We start from the raw sequence: 27,973 nt of genomic DNA, 5'->3' as shown, positions 1-27,973 counted from the left end.
AATGGAAAGAATGAATTACAGAATTAAGATTAAAGAAATTTTATTTTCTACACACTGTTACAATTTAAATCTAGACTTTCAGTTAATTATGGTAGACTGACCACATGTATTTATTTTCTCTACCTTCAAAACCCCACGAAGAAGACATTGAAGAGATACTATGTGGTATTAATCCACAAAGAGAACCAACTACATAGCCATGAGACTTCAACAGAGTTTATAAAAATAAAAACCAGAAGGAGGTGTGATAACTAACCTAGCAGAGCACAGGAAGTTAAAACCTATGTACCCTAAAGGGAGAAGCCAACAAATACAGCCAACCAAATATCTAACAAGTTTAGGACTTGGAAGTAGCAAGTACCAAAAAAAAAAAAAAAAAAAAGAGTGAGGCACATGGCTGAAATTAGGGCTAGAAGTCTGTAAAATGAGCAGATGGACCCCAGGTCCTCTCCCCACTCTCCACAGCCAGACAACCCACCCACCCCCAACCTCCATCCCCAGGAGAAACTGAACCTGAAGGTCACCAAACACAGAGGAAGACCGGGGTGGGTGGGGTGGGACAGGGCGTGGAGAGGCTGAAAATTGAAAGATTAAGTAAAAGCCACCATACAAACTATGGGGTCCTCAGCCCTTTTTTTCCTACCCTACTGCTAGAACCCAGGAATTCTTTCTAAAGAAACTGAATGTCCCCAAAGAAAAGACCTCCTTTGAAATTTAGGGAATTCCAACAAAAAAGGCCAGCTCTCTGCCTGAAGGCAGATAACTGATAAACCTAGCCCACAAATAAAGAACCATGAAGTTAGCTTTTTAGTACCTGATTCTTAATATGAATGGATGACTTTCCCAACTTTCTAAGAAAGGCTTCAGAATGGAAGACACAATCTAAAACAAATAAACAGAACAGGAAACAACACAAGAAACAGGAAAGACATGAGAAAAAAAAAGCCACAATCATCTTCATGAAAAAAGGACAGAGAAAAAAGATGTCTTAGAAATTAAAATATGTAGCTAAAAAAAAAAATTCAACACAAGAGCTGGAGGAAAACAAAAAGAACAATTAAAAAACAACTTAAAGAACAACTGGTGATGAAAGATTTTTAAAATCAGAAGATCAATCTGGGAGATCCAACATTCAAATAACAGCAATTCTAGAAAAAAAAGGATGAAGAAAATAGTGGAGAGAAAATTATCAAAAAGATAACACAAAAGTTTCCCAGAATTGAAGTAGTCAAGTCTGTAAATTGAAAGATTCCACCAAGTCGAGTACCCATCAACATGAATGAACAAAGATACCAACATCCTCATGAGACGCTGAGGGTAAAGAGATGCTCTTAAAAGCTTCGAGCATAAAAACAGGTCCCATGTAAAAGAACGGTATCAGAATTTTCACAGGAGTCATGAAAGTGGAGCACTGCCTTTAACATTCTGAGGGAAAATGATTTTCAACAGAGATTCCACACTACCAGCCAATCAAGAGTAGAGACAGTTTCAGATCTGTAAAGCCACAAAATCTTTATCTCTCATGTATCTTTTCCCAAGAATTTTTTGGTGGTGGATGTGATTTGGCAAAAAAAAAGGTGCAGTAAATTATGAAAGGATCCAACAGACAGGAGATTTAACATGAGACTGAAAAACAAAGGGAGTCCCAGAATGACCACCAAGCCATGCATGGGCCTGGAGAGCAATGGTCCAGATGGCAGAAGATGAAGAGGTGTAGAAGAAATGTCCCTAAAGGAAAAAGGGGGAAAAAAAAAGGAATTGATAGATTATCTGATGTTTTTCAGCATTTAAGCCTTTGGATAATCATTGTGACAGGCACTTAAAAAACTAAGCAAATTTTAGAAGCAGGCAATTATTAATTCCAGGTAAAATAAGGTTCCAGTAGAAAGGAAAAAATTATAGGAAATAATCAATAAACATTTATATCTATTGATTTAACGAAAAGTTGTGATTAATCTATATTGGGAGGGATGCGGGAGGTAAGGATATAAGAAAAGTAAATCCTGCCTGTCATAATTCAAAAAATCATTTCTAAAACTGACAAATCAAGAAAAAGTAATAAAACCTATTTTCAAATAGGAAGGTAAATACTAGGACAAACCACTATGAGCTAAAAGTGCGTGTCTCTGGGGCACTACGCTGGGGCGAGGGGGAACTACTCCTTCTCATTATAAGCTATTTGATTTTTTAAACTATGTGTATGAATTACTTTAGTAAAAAGAAAGTTAATTTTTAAAATAAAGAAAAGAATTCAAACTTATTCAAACAAATTCAGTTGAATTCAAAGAAAGGAGGGCTGTGGAACTGGAAAGATACGAGAAGGAAGCCCAACTATCAGCTACAATTACTTACCCACTGGGGCCATCACAGAGAGACCTCCTCGAAGGAGCTCCTGCAGCCTCACCAGGCTTTCTTACAGACCAGGACACTCCCTCTGCACCAAGTGGCAGTAGCAAGGCCCAAAGGACAGGCCCAGAGGCACTTCATTTAATAAAAGAAGTAAAGAACTGGTAAAATCCAAATTAACGATATTATAATGTACATGGAATCAGTACAAACAGCAATGTAATATTAACATATTACAAGGATATATTTCCTGAGATCTTATGATAATTTCTAAACACTACATGTAATAATGCATAATGAAAAGCTACAATTCAGGGTGAAAGGTTCCATGGCGACTGTCAAAATGAAGATACTTTATCCCCCGCCTTGGAATTTAAGTTTAAGCAATAGCATCCATTTCTGGACTTGTCCTGATTAAAGATTAACACAATAATTTAACATAATATAACAAAGTTCAAATTTGGTCCATGTACAAAAGAATCCTTATCAAAGTTGTTTTAATCATAGAGGCCTTGAATTCTCACACAACAGAAACCAGGCACTTGAAAAACAAGCACTGGTTTTGCTTAGAAGATCACTGATATACCAAGAGTCTCCAAATTTCTCAATAACCCCATGGCCTAGATAAAGCAAAACAAGAACAATCAATAGTTATACATTACAGAAAATCCTGACAAGCTAAAATTGTTATGAAATTGTTCTTATTTGGTTCATCTTTTTCTTAAAATTCAGAAAAATCAGGCCCACTGGAAAATACACTGGGCTCCTCAAAATTCAAGGTTCTCTGAAGCTTTATAGATTGCTTCATGCTACCAATTCACTGATCAAACCCTAGATATAATTAAAGATACACTGATATTCCCTTTTAAAAAAAAAAAAAAGGATTTCACAAATGTGTTGGTTCCTAAGGGAAAAGAAGTGGCTCCAGTCACAATAAAAGCCATGCTTAGGAATGTAACAAACTTGTTCAGAGCACCTGTTTCAAAGAGAAAAAAATGGTATGAACCAGAAATGACTACTGTATTTAAGAAAATATTTATAGAAAACTGTTCAGGAACTCATCTTTTTTGATAAAGCAACAGAAAATGGATTTATTTTCTATGAGTTCAAAAGCTTTGTTATAGTGTTTTCAGTATAAACCTACTGGTTCAAGAAAAACTCCCAATCAGTAGCACCTTGACCTTCATGGTCTAATAACTACTTGTTCTTACCACAGAAAATAAAAACAAAAAAATAGAAGCAAAAAATCTGATTACTTAATCATCATTAAAACTTACATTATCAAACTTCTTTTCTCTCAAATTATACATATGAAATACAACATACTAGCAAAAAAAGATTCCACTTAATATATATTGCCTAATGACCTCTGTGCTATTTAAAAATCACTAATACTTTAAATAGCATACAGTTTATCTAAATGTATATCAATGTATATAGATTGTTTATGTCCATTTAAACTTAAGGAAGAAAGCCTTTAATTACAGGTTTACTTTAATAAGGAAATACCAAATATTAACTCTTTAAAAAATTCCCACATAAACTTATAACAGAAACTTAAAATGAAATAGGTCACACTATTCCTAGCTCACAGGCAAAAAAGCTAAAAATATGTCTCATTTGTGTATTTACTATGAGGTCTGAATATACATACAAAATCAAAGCAACAAAGAATATTTACACTCGAAAAAGATTAGACAATCAATAAATGTAAAAAATACAATGTATTATATGAAGAGTTTGAATGCAAAAACCACATATTTATTAAACATATGATTAACTTAAAAACACCAAACCAGTTTGTTTTAAAGTGCTCCTCATCCAAAACCTTGGACAAAACTGTCACTCCAAAGTGAATTGAAAAAGTTTACAAAGCAAACACTGACAATAGGTATGGACAGGCACTACCAAAAAAATGCTATTTGTTCTTCAATTAAATAATGCCATTCTCAAGTTATGTAGAGCAGTCACCTTGACAGATTCCTTTTTTTGTATAAATATTCATAAATAAAAAATGTCTAGATATTCTAAAGAGCTGCAAACAGTAATACCTTACAACAGCAGCTTAATGTCTATTTTTAGGAAAAAAGCACTAAAATCCTCTTCCATTGCAAGTCATTTATTTCTCTGGTGGAAGTGAGCAAGGTCACTACAACATTAACCTCTTTTCTAGAACAATGCAAATAACAATGTATACATATCTTAAATTTGGCAGGTCATAAAAGTTAGGATGCAATCATATTTTTGATGCAATAGAAAAATAAATAAATAAAAACTAAATATTTTAACCCAACATTTGGTATTGATAAATCAGTAGTGTCAACTTCATATATGAAGGACAACGCAGTCTGGTTTTTAAAAAATCTTCAATGTCATGATATTTGGGTTAAAAATACTTTGAATATTAACTGTTTTCTTTTTGCTTAAAGGAATATAATACAATCACCATCAAGCTGCGACCGAAACTCATTTTCAGCTGGGGTAAAGTGACCATTTGGTCCATGGCACACGTTATATATATCACACTTCTGTCAAACTGAAACCTTAAGTTTATAAGATTTCATGTTTATAAGCTACAATACACACTGACTAAGCTGTCAGTCCCTCACAGTTTTTTAGAAAAATATCTACATTTGTCCTTATGGATGTCAAAATGTTACACCATCATTTGTTTAAAAAAAAAAAATGCACATTCATACTGTGAAGTTATTAGGAAAATACTCTTGCAAATAAACTATATAAAGATAAAATACACTTCAAAGGTATGTGGGTTGTTTTTGTTTGTTTTACAATATTCTATAAAGTGCTGAGAAATCCTAAGGGAAAAACTACTCCCTAAAACATAGTTTAATTACAGCAGCTTTTGCATAGCAATACTTAAAGGAAGTTGGACACTTCTGTTTCCTCAGGAAGAGAAGGATGGAAGAGGATCTTCTGATTCAGATTTTTTTTTGGCCATAAGTCTGTTTTCTTCAGGAATGGTTGATGATGCCAAATCTCCATTAAGTGTATTTCTTGAACAGTGAACAGGTCCTATTAAAAAATTGATTAAAAGGTTAAACATCCTATCAATATGAATTCCACTCCTCCATGAAAGAACATTTTCAGTTCAGGAACATGAAATTCCTTTAGATTCCTGCTAATTATTTTATCATTTGTTTAAAAAGAGTAAACTCTAACTTTTCTACTACTGGCAAGCATAAGGAGAAATGTTAGAGTTCATGAGATAAATTATGAAACTATCTGATGCAGAGATACTTTTTTGTTAATTGCTAGAACCAAGGCCGGCACATAATGAGCAGTCAGTAAATATTTGCTGAACTGAATTACTCTTTCTTAACGACTGCTTTTCCAGCCTGATCATTTTAATGCCGTTAATATCTTCCTCATTTCGAGGCAAAGAAACCAAAAAAGGTTACAGGCTTAACCCAAGATCACATAACAGAACTAAGACCAATACACATCTTGCTCTTTTCCTCACAAGACTTTCTGAGCAAAGCGGACAAGCTACCTCACACTGAAAGGTGCCATATTTCCATTTGGAAAGCAAACTCACAAAACTATCACTGCAGCTGCAAGTGAACACATTAAACACACTTGCATGGTCCTGTTCAATTTTACATGTACGTATTATTTGAATTTAACATGAACATTTATTACTTTCATAAATTTTAAAACTCTAGTTAATATAAAGTAGAAGCAGCTACATCTCTCAAGGAAAAGAACATGCTGAGATAGACTTTCAACTAAGATTGCCAATTTGCAAAGCATGTACTTTCTAAGAAAGAGTACTAAGTCAGTTTCTGCTTTGTCAACCAACTAAGACACTAAACTTCAGGATGAACAGAAGGAAATATAAGGATAAAACTCTGACCTACCATATACTTGCCAATTTTAAAAAGTTCCAGAGAATTGAGATATATGTATGTATTTAAATAGTAATGCATGTGTATATGTGTGTGAGTGTGCATGCATGTAGGGTAACTAGTTTTCTCACACTCTTTAATAGCTAAATTGGGGAATGCTAAATGGAATAAGCCATTTACATTTAGATCTTATGAAAACTGTTTTCAAAAATTCAGAACCAGGGTGCCTAAAAAAGAAGAGAGCAAAGGAAAATGGCTGGCTTTAAAAAAATTACCTTAGCTATCACAAATGAAAATAATCTTTTTAAAAAAAGAAGTGGCATTTAAAGAAAAGGACAAGACAGAACAGAACTCTTTCATGAGCTCTGGATGGAAAGGGTGATGTATAAAAGGCAGAAAGAGTAAGGTAAATTGGAATGTATAGTACCTTGCATCAGGCAACATTTTCTCCCATACTTAAGTGCTTTAAACATCCATCTTCCTCTTTTCCTTATCTCTTCCAAGTTGTACGAAATTGGCCCAGTAAAGTTCCTTTCTCCCATCCCCTTCCCACCCTCACCCTTTTCCTTCTTTCAACTTTTTACCCATTGCCCCAACTTAAATTCAGAATGGTAATGAGCAGAGCAGTGTTCCATATCAATAAACAGATTTATTTATTTAAAAAATAGGCATTAAAAAAAAATGTCATCAACTTCTAAAGATCTGAAAATGACCAGCAGTCCCTTTAGAATCTCAACCATCTACATTCTCCTCTAATTAAACCTGTTTAACCCCCTGGGTAAGCAAAACAATTCTATCTTAATCAATGTTTTCATTATATTCAAATACTAGAAATCCAACACCATTGTTTCGTCCCATTTCAGCCATACTATGAATTAGCTGGGCTCTTCTAGGCAATCTAAAGAATCTAACCACCATTTACCATGTCATTGCCATAAGGGAAATAAAATCTTGTTCCAAACAGCTGACTTACAAATAAAGTCTTGGAACACAATCTGTTCCTTAATTGAGAGCTGTATGTAGTTTTTATCCCACATGTTGCAGGGGTAATAGTAAAGACTTTGAAAAGCAGTAGTCTAACAATGAGTTTCAATAATAACACCAAACTTGTGTTCTACTGGAAATCATGATCACTACTGTCTAAGTAGATATTCTGTCACGTTTTCAAAGCTTTTTCTCTGAAGAGAAAAATAATTAAATTTTAACATAAATCACAAAACCTTTCCTAAAGTATTCAATCACAGTATGTTGCCTCTTCAAATAAGAAAGAAAAAGGTACAGGAATAAATGCTACCACAATTCACCACTGCTACCAGAAAAAATTATTTTCGTTGGCCATTTCCTATTATTTAAGTAACAATGCTGATTTTTTTTTTCCTTTGAACTTAGAACTTGCCTTTATTTTCCTATAGAATCCTATGCAAAATTCATGCTTCTAACATGTTTTTTAAATGCAAATGTAGTGGGAATAGAAGATTACCAAGAGATTACTAAAATGTAATGGGAGTAAAAGCTTTTGATATTTCACATACAAATCTAAGACATGGTAATTACAAAGAGATGCTAAGTACTTCTCAGTAACAAAGGTGTCTGTAAGAGGATATGTGAGCTTTTGTTGATTGTGTGGTATTTGCTTAACTCTGAATTAAGGAATTAATCCATGGACAAAGCACAGCATTCACTGTCAGTATCCTTCATTTCTACAATTACAGAGCCCTACAATAATTTTGCTGAATAGGCCAAAGGGGAGAGACAGAGCCCTTCTAACTTACTATCTGGGTCTTCAAGAGGAACATCATTACAAGAGTCTGTATCTGAGTAGGTTCTTCGGCGTCTCTGGGAGAGTCGGTGAAGTGTAGACACTGGTTCTTTTATAGAGTGGCTACTCCTGCATATTAAATAAAAAGCTTTAAACTATAAGGACTTCAACAAATGAAAACATCCTCAACTTAACTGCAGTTTTCAATGACTTCTCTTTACTTGAAAGAGGACCTATATTTATACTCAAAGTTCTATTTTAGCAACATTCTACTCCTTCAGAGGTTAGACTGCACACAAGTCAAAACATTTAGAAGCTGGTAAGCTGGGAAATATGGCCTATGAGCCAAATTGAAAGGAAAAGGGTACAATGAAGGACTTCTTTTACAGAGGAATGTCCAACTAGAGAGAAAACGTATCAGATGATTGACAAGTGTTTGAAAACTAAAAGTTATGGATTTCACAAGTGCGTATTTCTTGGGTCAATCCATATCTGGTCTAAGATAGCAGAGCAAAGGGGATGGGCAAGTAGTACTGGAGCAGACCAGAAGTCAACGCATTGACAGCAGCAAGAGCAGATAAAGATGGCAAATGGAGGCTAGAAAAACTATTTTTTAAAAACCAGCCTGGAAAACCAGAAAACTAGAAAAATCTATGTAAAAAATTCAACACAGAAGCAAATCACCACCACTCAATGGCACCTCAGCCACCACTGTATGACCCACCATTACTGTTCTTAATGACAACCTTGATTTATCAGGAAAAAAATAAAATTTTAGGGGTGCAGGGAGTGTAGCTCAATGGTAGAGAGCGTGCTTGGAGTGCACAGAGGTCGTGAGTTCAATCCCCAGTGCCTCTGTTAAGGAAGAAAAAAAGTTGTAAAATTCTTATTATATTTCATTTAATAAGATAGACAGGATAAAATACAGTTCAGAAAAAATTCTATCATAAAAATAAAAGTTTTTCAAAGATATAAAGCTTCTATCTCCCTGGAAAATTCGGTTGGTGAAACTCTTCATTCCTGGCCAGAATTAGATACATATATCATTGGACTCCTCTGAGCACATAATAGTTCAATCAATTACATAGTCATCCGGGGGGGGGAGGTGACAAAACAATAATAAGGAGCCTCAGTTAGCACTTATTCTTTCTCTTTGTAGACACTCAATAGATGTTTATTGAATGAAAGATTCTTTAAATTCTACAGTGCTTTACAATTTTCAAAAGTCTCACACACATAACTTCATATAATCCCATAACAACCCCCTTTTCCCCTCTACCCCTATATTAATGTAGAGAAATAAATACTAATGTCACTATAACTTCATCACTTTCCAAAGAACCAAATAAGACAACCATAGCAAGTTAAGAATATTACCTACCATGATAAATAGCCTGAGATATTGGCAAGATCTAACTGGAAGGTTAATTTTTTAAACATGTTGATATGAATATATACTTTAAAATATCAATTGCTTTTTCTCTCTTTTCAGTAATCTTTAGCTCCTAATAAAATAAACAGCTCAGCATGAATATATAATGCTATAAAAAATATAGTAAAATGAGCCTAAGCTTGGAGCCTTGATACATCAAAAATGGATTTCTATTAACCATCATTTAATATTATTTCAAACATCTAAAAAAGGTACGATAGCTGGCAAGGTGCTTACTTGCAGGTTAATTTAATTCACTCATTTTTTTCTTTACTGACTGCCTATTGGGCCAGGCCCTATACCAAGGACTAAAAGAAATAATGCTGAGCAAATCAGAACTGGAGTCTGTCCGTACAGAGTTAACATTCCACACCACTCTGTTAAAGGCCCAAAGAATTTCCCAAAGTAGATATAATTTTGAGTGAACTCGGTCAAAAAGTTATTTTACCTCTCTGAACTGCAAGAACCAGGGTGGCTGACAGAACGCTTCATCTAGAAATTCAAGAAGAAAATAAGCATAATCCATATGTCAGGTAGAATAAGACATCTCTAATATCCATTATTATAATTAATATAAATTTACTCAAAGAAAAACATGGCTGGCCCCCAAATTTATTTTTCATAGACTCAAGTACCATTATTAGCATAATTTCCAGCTTTCTCCCTAATAACCATTAACTGAAATTTTTCTCAGCACATACTAAAAACATGCTGGATTATTTTCTCAATACTAGAAACTAAATTTTATAATAGATACATAAAATGTGTGTATGTATAAAAATATAAAAAACAGTATGCTTTACTAGTCCAAAAAAATCACACTGTTTGTGATAAAAAGGAGCATCTAGCAAGCCAGAAAAGAAAATATTCTAATAAACGTCTCCCTTTTTTTTTAAAGGGCAGGAACAGCCTGGTAGGCAAGCTTTTCTTTATCATTCATTATTCAGGTAGCTATTACACAGATGTTCGAAAGTGTGGTTTTCATAGAAAATAGCATTAATAATTCAAGTCTTTTAAGAACTCAGAAGATGAACCCTAAGCCTCAAACAGATTTCTGAAAACATATATTTAAAATACAAATAAGTACATAAAATCCATCAGAGCATTAATAAAAATGACAAACATGAAACACAATTTAGAAGATCTAACTACTCCACCAAAAAATAAAGGCAGCCAAGTAGATTATTACAATGTTTAGCAATGTAGCAGAAAAGAGAATTTTATATTAAAGGCTAAGGATAGTTGATTTACACACGGGGCTCAAGAGTCTTACAAGTCCAAGTCTAACATCTGCGTTACATACATGCCTTCTACAGTTGCTCTGAGAAATCCCAAGTGAAATGATAACAATATGACCCAGCCAATTTTTAGTCCAGGGACATCTAATGTGATTAAAATAAAGATGCAACTGGACATTAACATCTCCTTTAACAGAAATCACTTCTTTTAGGATTGCTCACCCAGCAACTCCCCCACTACAATTATCAATCTGTGGATCAAAATGACAATTGTTTGAACTTCCATGGTGATCTGAAATACAACTGAATGCAGGTTAATTTAAAGAGGAACACAATGAGATTAACTACATAAAGTGGTTATAAAGTTAATTTGGAATTCTCAAATATTTCAGCTTTATTTTTCATTTACATGTTATTTAAAAAAAAAAAAAAAAAGGAAAACGATTGTCCCTTAAAGACTGTCTGATGGAACACGCTATGTTATGTGTCTCCAGAACTATTTACCATAAGCCAGAATTTTTACTTTATGTATGAAGTAAAATGTCACAGTAAGGAAAAGTAAGTGGCCTCTAGGAAACTGACATTTCTGGATTAACTTATTTCCTGTTATGTTACTACTGGTAAAAGGTTTTAATTTAAAAGAGACAGTTATTACAGTTTTATATATAAAATATATATATGATTTGTCTGGACTATAGAACATTTGTAAGAGAAGGCATTTTCCTCAGAAGTTCAGTGCAGAAACCAGACAGGTTTGAGGTGTTCTCATTTTATCTGACTCTAAGGTATATCTTAAAGTCAGATGTACCTTGTACATCAGCCTCAGGAACACAACACAATACATCTATCTCAAAAGACTGGGGGTTTTGTTCAACTATATGTGTTACTTACCAGTTCACAGTTTATCTAAAATTGTTCTAAAAAGCAACATTGTCAAATTGTGTTTTACCAAACACCACAGTTCTGTGAGATGTCATTAAGAAATAAACAAAATGGTTTAATTGTCAAATAAATTTCAGAAACCATCTCTCCTCAGAGATTCATAATACACTTTAGCATAAAAGTGGTTCTAAGAAGTTCTGTGACAGAGAAATCCAATTTGTTTAAGTTAACCTAGCACTTCTCAGACTAAGCCGACCACAGAACTCATTTTCACGGTACACCTATCTCAGAGGATGTTGTGAGTCCATCATAAATTGATTAGAAAACAATGGTCTGAATAAATTTAGGTAATCTCATATGACCAAATTTGCTGTGGTGGGTAAGAGAACTTTGGAGTAAGTTGTACCCTATTCTTCCTTCCAACAAATAAATCTTCAGATAATTGCTAAGGTAAGAGCCAGATGGCATTCTTCCATCTGCAAAAGGGCATCTGAAAATAGTTTGATTAAAAAAACATAAAGTCTCATCAAACCTTATCTCACCTCCAAGTTCCCCACAGCATGCTAGAACAAGTTCAATAGCTTGAAAAGGACAACAAATTCACCAATCTCAGCAAAAAAGGTACTTGTTGTTCAAAGTAATCAGACAGTAAGACCCTAACATTATGGACCTAACATTAAACAGGTCAGATTTTCCTCTGATGTAGAAAACATTTCACTTTACAGATGAAGAAAATGAAGTCCAGAGAGATTAAGTAACTTGTCTACTCAGAGGGTTCAAATCCAAATGCTAACTACAAAATATTGTTTCCCATGTAACATGTTGTTTAAAATCCCTTATAGCTCCCTTAAAGATTTGCATAATTTTATCCCCTTGTGAGTAAATCATCACCCCATTGTGGTGTTTTTTACCAAGTAGAAGAGTGCTCCCCAACCTTTTCGTGTCACAGCACCCACAGAGCATTACACTGTTTTCCTGGAGCACTGAGGGAAATGGCACAGCCCTGGGGGGGTTGGCGGGTGGAAGGAACCAGGACCTTGGCACATGCCAGCCCAGTAGTTGAGAGGCTCCCATATAGAATCTGAGTACAATCAAAAGAAACTCAACCTGTTGACTATTTCCCTCCCAGTGCCATTTTCCACCCTTAAAAATAAGAACAAAAACAAAACCACATGCAGTATCACTGGAAGAAAAACAAGGAGTTCCAACCATTTGAACAGGAGAAGGTGACACAGGAGAAACTAAGGGATCCGGATGAGACAGCTGAAACATCTCAGGTTTAAACTTGGCGTTCGCTATCTTCACACATTCCTCAAGCGTTGTGATGAATGTATTACATGTGGCACTAAGTAGAGAAGAGGCTTCATTCATGTTCTGAAAAATTACATACGAAGAGTTGAACAGACTCATACACCTTATAATCAGTAGTGAAACATTACCTCTAATGGACACCTTAGTAGGTCATGTTCAAATCTATTTAAAATGCATTATCTTAGAAAAGTGAAGCAATGCACGAATAAGAATTATGTCTCTCAGGTAAACAATGCATGAAATTAGACTCCAAGAAAAAAATAACTCTTGCACTTAAATCAAATATCATATTGAAAAATCGTGTACAAAAATTTCTCTCAGGTAAACCTAACCTAAAGAGTAAATTTCTAACTGTCAGAATTCCAAAGGTGGTCACAGCAATGGAACACCATGAGAGTTCCTTAGTGGCAGGTAGAACTCATGTCTATCCCACATCCATTCACCCACTTCTTCCTTGGTACAATAAAGACTCCAAGTGTTTTTTAGGACAACACAGAGCGCCCTGATCCTGGGGGATGAATATAGACAGGTTTAAGCCAGTCTCGGCTATTCTGTGACCCTTTGTCAAATACTCACTTTTCCTAGTTTCCACTGACCCAGACTAAAAAGATAATGAAAAGTCTGCTGGGGAGTTTCTGGGATTTTTGTTCCCTGATAAAAGCCAAAGACAGCAAATAGAGAATGTCTCTCTCCACCCTGGCCACCCCACTGCCTCCTGCCTCTGTGCGACCTTGCAGTCACCTTAAAGCCTCAGGCATAAGGAGAAAATCCCAACACACCAAGAACAGCAGAGTGGAAGGATGGCACAAGCTGGGTCCCTAACACTGTCCCTGAGCCACGGGAGCAGATGTGAGGGCGCCTACTTCCAGAGGGCCTGTGGTGAAACAGTAAGTGCCTCAGGGTTTAACGCACTTGAACCAAATGAGACCCACCTCACCCAAGATTCCTCCCCAGTAGGGGCAGGCCGCAGGGGAGGTGGGAAGATTTGTCATCCCACTTCTCCCAAGTCAGGCAAAAGGGGACAAGGAACCATGCTGGCACTTCATCCAGAGAGCAGTAAGGCTCACTGGTCCCACTTTATCAGAAAGACTGAGTCTGTTTCATAGTCAGGTCCCACAAATCTGAATTTTGATTGCTACATCACTGTTTTGAAAAGGATTTTTTAAAGTGACTTTATAAGGCTAAATTATCAACTCTTCAGTAGTTAAGCTAGGATCTTACTACAAAAGAAAGAGAATAGCAGTTGTCCAATAAATTCACGCAGTCAGCCTGGAAAGCTTCTTCCCCACCCCAACCACCAAATTATCAACTGGCTTCAAAGACAGGCCTGATTCCTCGGACAAATGTGCTGCTTCCTGCTTTACTCTGGTTGTACACACATTAATCTGTAAGATGCTACAAATTTCCAGATACTCTACATCTGGAGAGGTCAGAATGGCTGAGAATAATGCATTTTGAAAATGCTTCTCTGTCATCTTATGGGAAGAAGCTCACCCACCAACGTGCTGCAAAGCATAATCAGACATGAAAGGAACATCTCTGATCTACCTCTATGCTGGGAGATGAACAATTCTCATCATGGTGAACAAATTCTTGGATTGTATGAACTTGCTGCATTAGGAGGTCACAGTAGAGGCGAAGCTCAGACATTTTGGTTTTCAGAGATTCACTGGTTTCACTTATTTCTGAAACGAAATATACAAACATTCATTTAGATCATTTTCATATTTTGGGGGCAAAACAACAACTGGAATCATTAAAAAGCAAGGCAATAGATAGAAATACCTATAGCTTAAGAGATGAGACCTTGGAAACAGAATATAAGCGCCCTGAGGAAACACCTTCTCTTTAGGTAACTGGAAGAAAACTCATAGTCATACGTCTGTCATGAAGTTTAGGTAGATCAGCTTTCAGAGACAGGGTGATGGCAATGAATGCCTCATACAGAATATTTCCATTCCATTACTCATCTTTCATCTAATAAATAGTTGTATTTCTTTTTTTGTGAATTGGCTTTTCTTGTCCTTTACACATTTTTCCAGTTCTGATATTTGGGTTTTCTCTTAATAATATATAAATTGATTTTGATAATTTATAAAAGTCTTTATGCATTAAAGATGGCAATCTTTCATCTGTCCTATATATATACTGAAAATACTTTCAAGATCTGTGAGCTTTCTTTCAATTTTCTTTATTGCATATTGGTATACAGAAGTTTTTTTCATTTTTATGTAATTAAAATTGCTGTATATAAATATTTATTTTCTTCTGTTCCTTTCATAGCTTCATTTTCACATAATACTGTTTTAGGAATTTTTTTATTAAGAGCCTACTTTTTCTTTAATACTTCCAGACAGACTAAACAACCAGCCATAATCTCAGCCACTCACTTACCAAAACCTTCTAAACTAGATGTGTAAGCAGCAAAAGAGGGAGGAAAAATATGCACAGTAGATCCTGGTGCTTCTCCATATTCTTTGAGTCAGTAGCACTGCTTTGTGGTACAGCCACAAAGCCGCTCTAGCCAGAGTGAACCAAAGCAGCTCTATATGCCCACTTATCCTAACCTAAATTAATCTCTATCCAAATCTAAGTCCACGTCTTCTTTTTAATGGTAGTAAAATATATATAACAAAAGTTACTATTTTTAACTATACAGTTCGACAGCATTAAGTACACTTATGTTGCTGTACATCCATTACTACCATCCATCTCCAGAACTTTTTCATCCTCTCCAACAGAAGATGTACACATTAAACACTAAGTCCTCATTTCTCCCTCCCATAAACCCTAGAAATCACCACTCCACTTTTAGTCTCTATGAATTTGACTTTCCATAGAAGTGGAATCATGCAACGTTTGTCCTTTTGTGACTGGCTTATTTCACTTAGCATGTATCCAAGATTCATCAGTGTGGAATATGTCAGAACTTTCTTTTTAAGGCTCAGTAATATTCCAATATATATACATATATACACACACACCATACTAGGTTTATCCATTCATCTGCTTATGGACACTTGGGTTATTTCCACCTTTTGGCTATTACAGCTATTCATTCCTTCTTGTTCTACCCTTCACCATACTCTACCCAGAGTGTTCTTTCATATATTTGAAAATTGTTATAAATTCGATCCTCAGCCTTCATTTTTCAATACCCATAATTTAGTTGCTTTTGCTAACTTAAATAACTTCCATTGTTTTTAATTATAAAATACAAACTCAGTGAAAAATTTTAAAAATCAAAACTACATAGAAAAAAACCAGTTATCTCATTACCAAGATTTAAACACTGTTATTATTTTCACATTATATCTTCATATAATTGAACTAATATCATAAATTATTTGCTTTGCTTTTGATTTTTATTTCATCTTTTTTAATTGGCAATATTTATACATGATAATGTGAAAAAGTACAAAGGGTATACAGTGAAAAAAGTGAGTCTCCTTCCCATGAATTCCATTTCCAAAAGTAACAACTTGACCAGTTCTTATATATCTTTCCTGAGCTGGCCAAGGAAAAGCTATGTAATTTTGAATGCTGCTCTTTTCAATTATCATTTAACTTTGGGCATTTTCTCACATCATCAAAATTCCATGTAAACATTTTACTGGCTACATAATATATCAGCCTATGGAAGCACTATCCAGTTTACTGAACCATTCCCCTAAATTTAAACCTTGGCAATGTTTACAAATTTTCCATTATAATGAACATCTGAAGATTTGTACATCGACCTTCTATATTTCTGATTATTTCTTTGGGATGGAGTACTATAAGTGAACATGACAACTTACATTCATGTTTAAGAAAATATTCTCACCACAAAGGAAAAATGTATAGTTACCTTTTTCCTTTTTAGTCCTAGTATCAGTCAAACAGGCTTTGGAGCTTCCCAGAGCAACCAGCCACCTCTGTCTTTCAGCTGCATTTACTGCCTTCATATAGAAATGCTGCTCTCCTGGAATGATTAATTCCATTCTTGTGTTGTCTGCTGAATGGACTATAATGATAAACAAAGGGGAAATACAGTAATGAACTTAAGTAATTTAGGGAGAATCAAATCATCACTTACACAGTATTAGATGTTTCAGACCTGAAACAACAAACCATGACTCAAGAGGCAGACAGTGCCACTCCCTAAGGAGCTATCCAGTGGCAACCTCCAAGCTATCATTCTTACATATATCCAGGCTGGCAGTGGTGTCAAAGTGACGGCAGAATATGAAAAAGAAAACAGCAATGAATTAACAACTGAAAAGTGAGATCTAAGAACTGACTCCCTTGGGGCCACCTGTACCACCTTAAATTTATGTGCACTGTCACACTACACATTTTTCACTAATGTCTTTGAAAGCAGTCTGTGTTTTGGTACCCACCCCAAGCCTAGGTTAGTGCCTGGCATAGAGATAAAGTACAATAAATAGTAACCAAGGTCACCTTCCATTAAGATAATAGCCTTCAACTAATAAGCATATCAAAATCACTTGCATGAGTGTTTTAACATCTCTCCCTCAACACCCTCCTTTTCCTCTTCTACACACAGCCCCCTACCCTGGATCTCTGACAAAAGAGACTTAATGAAGAATTATGCTGAGCCAATACTAAATCTCTGTAGCAAGACTGAATTTGTGTTATACTGTCATTAATCAACAAGTATTTACTCTGCTCAGAGCAGTGCTGGTAGAGGCGAAGATAGGAGAGGAGGAAAAAGATGTCTTTGCTCTAATAAAAGGAACAAGTTTACCCAGGAAACAAAATGATAAGCTAAAAATATTCAGAACACCTAAATGTTGAACTCTTTGGTACAGAGACTTCATGTGTAATTATAATGAAAGGTAAGAAGAGGCAAGAAATTTTAAAAGTCTTCAAGAAGGATTTGAGGACAGCAGGATTTAATTAAGAGGAAAATGGAAAAGAAAAGGCCTAGATGAGGAACTAAATACAATATGTACTGAGGCGGCCAGGAGACAGGCCTAAATAGAGCCTTGTGTGGGATTACAAAGTAATGATATTCATGAGTGGACAAGCTGAGTGGAGCCAAATTATGAGGGGCCCAGAAAGTCTGGCAGAAGCTCTAATTTAGATGATTAATTACTGAAAATGTTGATCAAATGCTGTGTACTATGGCAAATAAGTGCCACAAAAGTTTTGCTATCTTATTATTCTACTTATATAGACCATTCTTGGATGTAAACAGCGAAATACATAAACATGCAACAATCAATGATGGGTGCAAAAAATTTTGTCTACGACTACTGAACTACTGAAATCCCAAAGTTCCCAGAGTAATTCTTTTTGCTACTTGCTAATACTAATGAAAGCACCAATAGCTACCTTAAAAGAAAATAATGCTCTAATTTCCAAAGATGTTGCTACAAGATGAAACTGTAATAAGATTTTAGTTCCATTTTTAAATATATCAGAATTTATGGGTCAGTCAAGGGTTCTCCCCTCCAAAGTAGTAACCTGAGAAGGTAACAAATTTAAGAACAATGCTCCCAAAACATCAAGTTGCTAGGAAAAAATGGACAAAATCTCTATAAAACTGTAAAACATTACTGAGAGAAATTAAAGACCTAATTAAATACAGGAATATACAGCTTAATGGATCAGAAGACTTGTCAGGAACATAATTCTCCCCCCCAAAATGATATACAGACTCAATTCCAATGAAAATTCCAGCAGATATTTGTAGAAATTTATAAGCAGATTCTAAAACATATAAAAAAATGCAAAAAGCCAATAACAGCCAAGACAATGCTTAAAAAGCACAATGTGAGAAGACTTAGGCTATCAGATACTAAGAAGTGTAAAGCTAAAGAAATCAAGATAGTGTGATACTGGCACAAGAATAGAAAAACAGGCCCATGGAACAAAAGACAGTACAGAAAAAGACCTACACACACACAGTCACTTGCTTTTTGACAATAATGTCCTTATGATGTAGTTGGTGAAAGGTTGTTCTTTTCAATACATGGTGCTCAGTCAATTAGATACCCATGTGGAAAAAAATGAATCTTGACCCCTACCTGACACCACATACAAAAATAAATTTTACGTCTATCACAGGCTAAAATAGACCTAAGTATAAAAGGTAAACCAATAAACCTTCAAGAGATTTCTTATATGGAACACAAAAAGTTCTAATGAAAAAAAATTTTTGACATTGGATTTTATTAAAATCAAAAACTTCTGTTCATCAAAAGATATCACTAACAGAATGAAAATGCAAACTACAAATCAGGAGAAGTATTTGCAGGACAAAAATTCATTCAGGCTGTATAAAGAATTTCTACGAATCAATATGAAAGATAGCCCAATTTAGAAACGGGGCCAAAGGCTTGAAAAGGGACTTCAAAAGAAAAGGATGTTCAAATGGCTAATTAATATCTGAAAAAATACTCAACACCATTAGTTACTGAAAAAAATACAAGTTAAAACCACCATGAAACAGCACAATGTACTCTAGAAGTACTCGAAATCTTAAAACTGCTCATGCCAAGTTTTGGCAAGGATGAAAAGCAACTGGAACTGTCATACTCTGCAAGTTGAAAAAATAAATTGGTACAATCCTTTGGTAAACAGTTTGTCACTATCTGTGACAAGGAGTCTCTCCTTGATCAAACCTGTCAGGCTCCTCTGAGCCCTCTGTTAGACTATGCTCCACCTTGGGCCTCTCTGTCTCTGTCCTAGCAGAGTTTAATTTTAGCAAACATCCTGCTAAGTCAATTGAGCCCCAATTCCCTACCCTCAATATCTGATCACCCTCCAAATCGAACCAAATTCCTCTTCCCGCCACCCCCCAGGTAATATCTGATCACCTTGACCTGCCTTCATACAAATCCCGTTAGGTCTGTTTAACCAGAATCCCCCTTTTATCTCTTCAGTTTCCTCTTAGTAATTTTCCATCCACTGATTCCCCCACCCTGCCCTCCGCCACTCTGCTCCTTGGCTATAAATTCCCACTTTTCCTCGTTGTACTCAGAGTGGAGCCCAATTTCTCGCCCCTACTGCAAAACCCTATTGCAGTAGCTCCTATACCTATCCAGACAGACCTGAATAAAGTCTGCCTTACTGGGTTTTTGAAAAAACATTTTTATTGAAGTATAGTTGATTTAAAATATTGTATTAGTTTCAGGTGTACAACATAATGATTTAAAAATCTTACAGATTATACTCCATTTACAGTCATTATAAAACATTGGCTATATTCCCTGTGCTGTACAATATACCCTTATAGCTTATTTATTTTATACCTAGTAGTTTGTATCTCTTAAGCCTCTACCCATATCTTGCCCCTCCCTCTTCCCTCTCCTCACTGGTAACCACTGGTTTGTTCTCCCGATCTGTGAGTCTGTTTCTTTGTGCCTCACTGTTTTAGCAAACGTCAAGAGTAATCTTTTCTTTATTATCTGTTGAAGCTGAATGTATGAATATCCAATGCCTCAGCAATTCCACTCCAGTTCTACATCTATACTGAACAGAAACACATATACATCAAAAAAAAATATTTAAGAATGTTTCTGGCAGCTTTACTTACTATATTCCCCAAATGTGAAAAACAAACACCCATCAATACTAGAATGGATAGCCAAACTGTGGGACATTCATACAATGAAAATATTACACATTAATAGGAATGGTGAAGTGTTACACAGAATAACATAGACGAATTTCACAAACACAGTGTCGAGTTAAAGAAGCCAAACACAAAAGAAAATACTGATTTACTCCATTTATAAAATGTTCAAAAGCAGGAAATACTTATCTATGGTGATAAAAGTCAGATTAATGTAAACTTTTAGAGGGATTAGTGGCTGAGGGGACAAGATTATTATCCCAGCTGGTAATATTCTAATTCTTGATGTAGGTGGTGATTCTACAAGTGTGTTCATTTTGTAAACATTCTTAAGGCTCAATATTGAAGATTTACGCCCATTTCTGATTCTTACTCTTTAATTAAATGATTAAACAAATAACAATAACAAAAATGCTGCTGTGGCTTGAAAAAGTTCTAGAGTTGCCTTAGAATTCTGCCACTAAGTCTTTCAAATATCCTCAAGGTTGGCAAATCTCTGAACTTAGAATGTAATTTGATTTGATGCTCATCAAATCTCATTTGGAATCAAATCTGAGGAATAAAATGAGACAAAACCATCATTTTAAAAAATAAAAATTAAAAACTCATGCGTTGAATATGCTTTTCTTGTATGAGTTATAAAAATAAACCAACAAAATTACACCCCACATAGTTCAGGGAACATGCAAGTAACACACCAGGCTGAAGTGCTTCTGTATCTTATATGGCCATGACCCCTTGCAGGGTTTAACACTCTCTCCTCTAATGCTTTAGTCTTTCTTTCAGTTCTCTTTGAAGAATTCAATACTTTTCATTATCATTTTGTCTGATCTCTCCCTATCTACTTCCACCCCACACATAACCTACCACGCACACAAATGAATCAATGGTCCGTGAAACCTTCCTTCATGAAGATCACAGCATGACTTAGAGCTTTATCTCTTCCCCTTTAAAACAGAACAGTATGGAAAAGGAGTGGGGAGGGTAACTTTACAGCGGAGAAACCTGACAGACACTACCTCAGCCAGGCGGTCAAGGTTAACATCAAGAGTGATACGGCTGATCTCTCAGCTCCTCACTTCCAAAATGACCAAGAAAAGAAGGAGCAATGGTCGTATCAACAAGGGTCAGGCCTCTTGCAGCCTATTCACTGCACCAGCTGTGCCTGAGGACACCATTAGGGCCATTAGGAAACACGGAAGAGGCTGCAGCCATCAGGGACATTTCTGAAGTGACCATCTTCAATGCCTATGTGTTTCCCAAGCTGTACTTACATTGAAACTGCATTACTAAGTGAGTTGTGCCAGTCACAACAAGATAGTCAGGAATCATGAAGTCTGGATGGGCCAAACACCTCCCCATCCCAATTTAGACCTGTCGATGCTGCCCCACGACTTCTACCAAAGCCCATATAATGAGCTAAGTCCTTAAAGACTGAAGAAAAATTGTCCTCTGGGAAAAAAAAAAATTTTAAATGGAAATTATACTTTGAAAAAAAAGTGTGATATGTCATGTTGATAGCATGTACTCCTGATATGATAAGATGAGAATGGCACTTTACCTCTGTGATCTTCTCCCCAAAACCCAAAGCCCCAGTCTAATCATGAGGAAAACATCTGACAAATTCCACGGAGGGGCTTCCTATAATATTCCTGAAAAGTCTCAAGATAACAAAAAAAAAAAAAAAGAAAGAAAAAGAGGAAGAAGAAAAGGAAAGGAAAACATCTCCATCACCCAGGAGAGCTTATCTCCAATTCAGCAAAGAACCAGAGTTTACCACTCTGTCTTCATACTTCATCAAAATCCTACTGGGCTGGTCTCATGACCTTTAGAGTTCAGCTTCCAATCTTTATAATACTTTTCTACTAGAATGAAAGAAGACACTGGTAGACTCAGCATGGACACTGAAGTTGCGTCCATAAAAAACTGCTTTTCAAGTTCAAATCAGAAGACCAGCACTAGTAAATTCAAAGTATATTTATAGAGGTAGAAATATCAAAAAACTGTGTTTAACAATGCCAAGTGCCACTCCTGAATGCTAAAGAAATAAATGGCAGCAGAAGATCCCTACCTGGTTAGAAGCGCTCTTCTCCTCTTTTTTGGAGTATGCTGAAGAACCGCTTACTTACCTAATTTCAAATTCATCTAACTCCATATATTTACTTACCTTTAATTTCACAAACTGCCATCTTTATACTTCCTTTGCTCCCTTTGCAAACATCATCTTGTGAATCATAGTAGGACAGGATTCCATTATCTAAAACAAACCAACGAGGCTGCCAACCTACAAAGATCATAAATAACAAAAGATCAATATAAAATTATTTTCATCACATAGAAAACTATGATTTCAAAATTTACCATCCATGTCATTTCTTGGCTCCAAAACAACAATTTGATAATGAAATTTTTAATTGCCAAGACTTGCCCAAAATATTCTTGCATCAATCTCTATTTGTCGGGAGAGATTTCTGGAGAAACCTCTAGATCAGCATAACTACAGGGAATAACACCTTTATTGTGGCTCACAATCTTGTCATTAACAACCCGTAAGACCCATCTTTAAAAACAGCCCCACACAGAGTACACCACAACTGCCCCCTTTTTTCTAAGGGAAATAGAGTTGGGTTATGATGCAATGGGAAAAGCAAAGGAAGACACGGATTCTAGCTCCAGTTCTATCATTCTTTAGTTGAATAAACTGGGACAAATCTTTTCATCTCAATAAATATCAAAAATCCCCAATCTCCAAAATGAGTGGACTGAACAAGAAGACCTCTCAGGTGCCACTTAGCCCTCTAATTCTTAATTCTGCAAGGTGACCTCCCCCCTCCTATAAAATACTAAGCCAACTCCCTTGCACACAGTGAGTGCTGAATGCACTCCAGTCTCTCACACAGAAGTTGCATACCCTGTGGGGAGAGCATGGATTCCCACCACTGCTCTCTTCTTACCCTGCTGTTGCACAGCTCAAGCAGAAATGCTAGAATGCTAGTGCAATCATTCATTTAACATTTATTCAGTGACTACAGCACACAACTATCACAGACTTGGCTCGAATGCAAAGCTGAGGGTGAAGATGATGGCTTTCCTTGAAGCTCAACTCCCACTCTTACAAACCAAACTCAGTGTTCCCTGAAATCTTATCAAGTATGCTATTAATTTACAACAGTTCACTGATTAATAACATGGTGACCATGCTGGAGGCACTGTGACTGTCCTTGTTCTTTCTGTGACTATTAAATCACCATTCAGCCTGGTCACTTTAGACACTGCCCGCTGTATGATTAGTCAATTTAGTTTTTCAGGGGCCAAAGAGTACCAAGACAGTGACAGATAGGGGAATCATCCTTACATCTTGATACAGATCCAGGATTTACCTCCCCAAGAGGCTTTACTGGTAACACTTCTGAAATGACAATGCTGAGTCATCATAAAAAGGTCAAATTTCACAGCAGGGAAAGTCATAATACAGTTCAGAGGGATGGATATTCGAAAACAAGTTTCAGATGCTTGGAAAATTCTTTTCATGAAACACTATTTTCCCTAACGAGGCCTAGCAAATTAAAAGGAAATGTTCTTTTGGTACATGAACTCTATCTTGTTCATCACTGCATACCCCGCACCGGGAATGGCGCCTGGCACGTAACAGGTCCTTTAAAAAAAAAATGTACGTCTCAAGTAACTGAATGAATGAATGAGTAAATACCAGAAGACTGAGATACTGCCTGTTATGCATGAGTACAGACATGCAGTATCCTCATAAGAGAATACTGTATTGGGGTGCATAAAATGATGAAAACAGTATCTTTCCAAACATTAATTCACCTTGGCAAACAAATTATAAGCAAGGTGCGGAGAAAATACCCTCCTCTGCCCCAGGTCTAGTGCCTATAAGACAAATTATGATTTTGTAAACCTGCACTATTTTGATTCATTATCTCTTTAAAACAAATATTGAGCAAAATGATTCACTTAGAATTTGCACCAACTTGAAAGGGGACCATAGTAAAATACATTCGTCTAATTAAGACTGTTAATTACCTCCACACACCTTTTTGAAGAAGTATTTAATAAAACAATCTCTAATTGACTGACATATATATATATGAGGGCTATATCTTTGAGAAAGATTCATAGCTATTTCCTTTTTCATTATCTTTTCAAAAAACACATTCTTTTTATCTCAAACTACCAAATGTTACTGAAATTCTTGTTCTCTACAAAGGATTCTCAAAAAACACTATCATCAAACTGGAAGGTTCCTTAAAGATCACTTAGTATAAAGAGTTGCTCATCCTTCTGACCTAAGATGAACCAAAGGTAATAAGCAGCATGCCACTGGGCCAAATTTAAATGTTAAAAATGGAATTCTTCCAAACAAAAGATTTCATTTCATCAAGTTCCTACAATGCTTACTAGCAGTTAACTGAAATGCTCTGCAAAGATTAAAACCTTAAGCACACATGGTTAAAAGCTCAACCAGTTGGTGCCCAGTGATAGGAGATGAGAAAGTGGGTCACTGAGAGCACATTTTGCTCCAGGAATAAATCATGACTTAGTAATCACCCATTCCTCTGGTCTATGCATAAGTGGTTCCTCATATGACCTCCCAAGGCTTGTGCTTATGAATGTTGCAATGAGATGCTTGCATCTCAAAGCAGAGTAACTACTGTCTTAAAGTTAAACTAAACAGTATAACTGTTCTCACAACTGCCCATGTGAAAATGCCTAACAAAAAATATATGCCTCATTTTTAAACAGTTTCCCAGAGCAGGGGCTGGGAAGGGATAAACTGGGAGTTCTAGATTTGCAGATACTAACTAATATACATAAAATAGACAAACAAGTTTATACTGTATAGCACAGGGAACTATATTCAACATCTTGCAGTAACCTATGGTGAGAAAGAATATGAAAACGAATATATGTATGCTTCTATATGACTGAAGTATTGTGCTGTACACCAGAAATTGACACATTGTAAACTAACTACACTTCAATTAAAAAAAAAAAAGTTTTCCAGAGCCCAGAATGAGAGAATAGAACTTGAAATTGCTGATGAAATGTATTTATCCTGAGGGGCTGTTTTTGATAAACAAGAGACAATTTCCAGAGAGAAAGAGAACAAAGCATAGTCAATAAACATAGCTCAGATAGCTCAGACACACATTATTGCACGATGTATGTATTGGAGTTGGGGTGGGCAATTACAGGTTTATGGTCATTAATTAATGAATTAATTGAACAAGTAGATATTTCTTGGTTCTTGAATTTTCATCATATCTATAAAAAGTATTTCTCCAACACTTTGAAAAACTTATATTAAATCAACAGCCAATAAAATAGTCGTGGCAAAACACTGAAAGTATTTCCACTAAAAATCAGGAGTCTGCTAACTCTATTATTATATAATGCTGTAAGTCCTTAGCAATGCAGTGACACATGAAACAGAAACATGGCTTGTAAACAAATTATGACATGTCAACAAATGAAATACTGTATAGACACTGAAATGATGTTTCCAAAAATTTTGAAAGACATGAGAAATATTACTGTGAGTGAAACTGTAGGATGTAAAACACTGTGTCTGTGGATCAAAGTTAACATCATCAATAACTGACAAATTGACATCATGTGCCTTCTGAGAACTTAACATCAATTATATGGTGTTTTTGTTAAAACAGTATAACTTGAACCTAATCATGAGGAAACACCAGACAGCTCCAAACTAAGGGACAATATACAAAATTAACTCGTCTTTATTCTTCAAAAATGTCAATGTTGTGAAACAGTAAGACTGAAAATTTAAAAGGCATAATCAAATGCAAAACAAAAGTTTCCTGTTAAAACATATCAGTCATAGAAATAGTGACATTTCAAAGTAAACAAATAAAACATCCATGTATCATAAATGTTAAAGCATTTGCTGCTATTAGTCTGTCTTCAGCATCCCAATTAATCAAAAGAAGAGATAATTGTAGCTCAGTGTGTATGTCTCGAAGTGTTTACGTGCAGATTTTGTACGAGGTCAGGTGGACACAAGTTGAATGTACCATACAATTACTAAAGGGCTCAGTATAACAGTGGAACAGTTGGAACAGTGAATAAGCAAGCAATAATCAAGATTTGCCTATTATACTAGACCAAGAAATCTGTTTGGTCTTTAAACTTACTTTAAATCCATTCCCCTTCCTTTAATTTGGTGAGATCATAGAATTCTAACATTTCCTCTAATTTGGGGAGATCATAGAATTCTGAAGTTGGAAAACACCTTCAGGATAAACTAGTTGATCACCCTGGCCCTATCAGACTGAGATTAGAGAAAGTGACTTATCCTTACTGTTAGTTGATGGCAGAGATGGGGATGCAACTCAGATTTAAGGCTCTAATACCAGGCTGTTGGTGTCATGGAAAAGGGCCCTTTCTTGCTGGTCTCTCATTTCTACAGAAATACCTAGCTCTTTGGAGTTCTTCCTTTCAACCGCTTTCGTGGGTGAAATTGACTTGCCTGCTCCACCTTCTGTGTATTACACTTTCTTCCACAACTTCTCACACACTTGAATTTTAAACCATAAAGATACTTCATTGATGATCAACCCCTAAGAGAATATTACCTGGAGACAGCTTTCAAAATCATGCTTGCTATGCTCGAACAATTTCAACAAAAGAAATTTTAAAATACACAGTGTTGCTAGGGAAAATTAAAAGAAGTAGTGAAAATATTTCTTAAAATTAAATCTTGATCTTAAAGGGTCCATTCCAGTTTATATTTCATTCTATATCCCAACAATCAGTTATTAACAAAATGCTGAAATGAGTGTGAATAGACAGAATGCAACGACTTACGCAGAGTGACCAGGAATTGTTCAGGAAGCTATAGGAGGAAACAAATATTACTACACAAGCAAAGAAGTGGTCGGATGCACTTCCCATCCTCGGGATGGTGGGTAGTCTCGAACTGTCTCCTGCAGAGGCCAAATGGTTCTTCCAAGGGACAGAGAGAGGGATTAAGCCCAGGAACCAAACAGAGCCAATTCTATGTGAGGGTCCCGGCCGGCCAGGCAGAGAGAGGAGGAGCCCCTGACTTGCCTGCTCCGCAGCCTCCCCGCCACCCCCCCGGAGCAGCCGGGCCCTCATACCTGTGAGATAGTTGGTCCACTTGTACAGAACCCCCTCCATGCTTCAGAGCCCGGCGCCGCGCATCCTCCCGGCCCGGCGCCTGCCGCGGTGATGAGGGAAGCGCGGAGCCTGGACAGCCCCTCCCGGCCCGCCCCCAGCCGGCACCGAGCCTCCCTCAGCCCGCGCGCGCCGCCGGGACGTGGCGGCCCTCAGAGGCCGGGACGACGGTCGCCGCGTGGAGCTCGGGGGCCGCAAGGCGCGGGCTCAGACATCCCTGGGAGAGCCCTGGCGGCGGCGGCGGCGGCGGTAAAACTGCGGCCGCGGCCCCCCTCCCGCTCGCGCTTCCGCTGTCCCACTGCTCCCTCCCGCGCCTCGGCGCTTCCTCCTCAGGGACTGCCTTCTTTTCCCTCCAGGCTCCTCGTTTGTTTTCAT

At 36.4% G+C, this 27,973-nt stretch overlaps 1 protein-coding gene and 1 pseudogene across 1 annotated transcript; one reads left to right on the top strand and one right to left on the bottom strand.

Annotated features, from left to right (window-relative positions):
• Window positions 1-23: 23 nt before the first annotated feature.
• On the bottom strand, window positions 24-27,952 carry PLEKHA3 (pleckstrin homology domain containing A3). The gene is made up of 8 exons (XM_006194563.3): window positions 27,562-27,952; window positions 22,587-22,703; window positions 16,685-16,840; window positions 14,383-14,519; window positions 12,733-12,897; window positions 9,852-9,895; window positions 7,985-8,100; window positions 24-5,379 (listed from the first exon to the last, which is right to left on the bottom strand). Exons 1-8 carry the CDS (start codon window positions 27,599-27,601, stop codon window positions 5,252-5,254), a joined length of 903 nt encoding a protein of 300 aa, XP_006194625.1. The 5' UTR covers window positions 27,602-27,952; the 3' UTR covers window positions 24-5,251.
• Window positions 21,506-22,554, top strand: LOC116663685 (annotated as a pseudogene).
• Window positions 27,953-27,973: the final 21 nt, after the last annotated feature.

Source organism: Camelus ferus, chromosome 5 (assembly GCF_009834535.1).
Source record: "Camelus ferus isolate YT-003-E chromosome 5, BCGSAC_Cfer_1.0, whole genome shotgun sequence".
NCBI classification, from domain to species: Eukaryota; Metazoa; Chordata; class Mammalia; order Artiodactyla; family Camelidae; genus Camelus; species Camelus ferus.
Note: the sequence above shows the minus strand (reverse complement) of the source record. Positions and strands in the feature narration are given on the sequence as shown.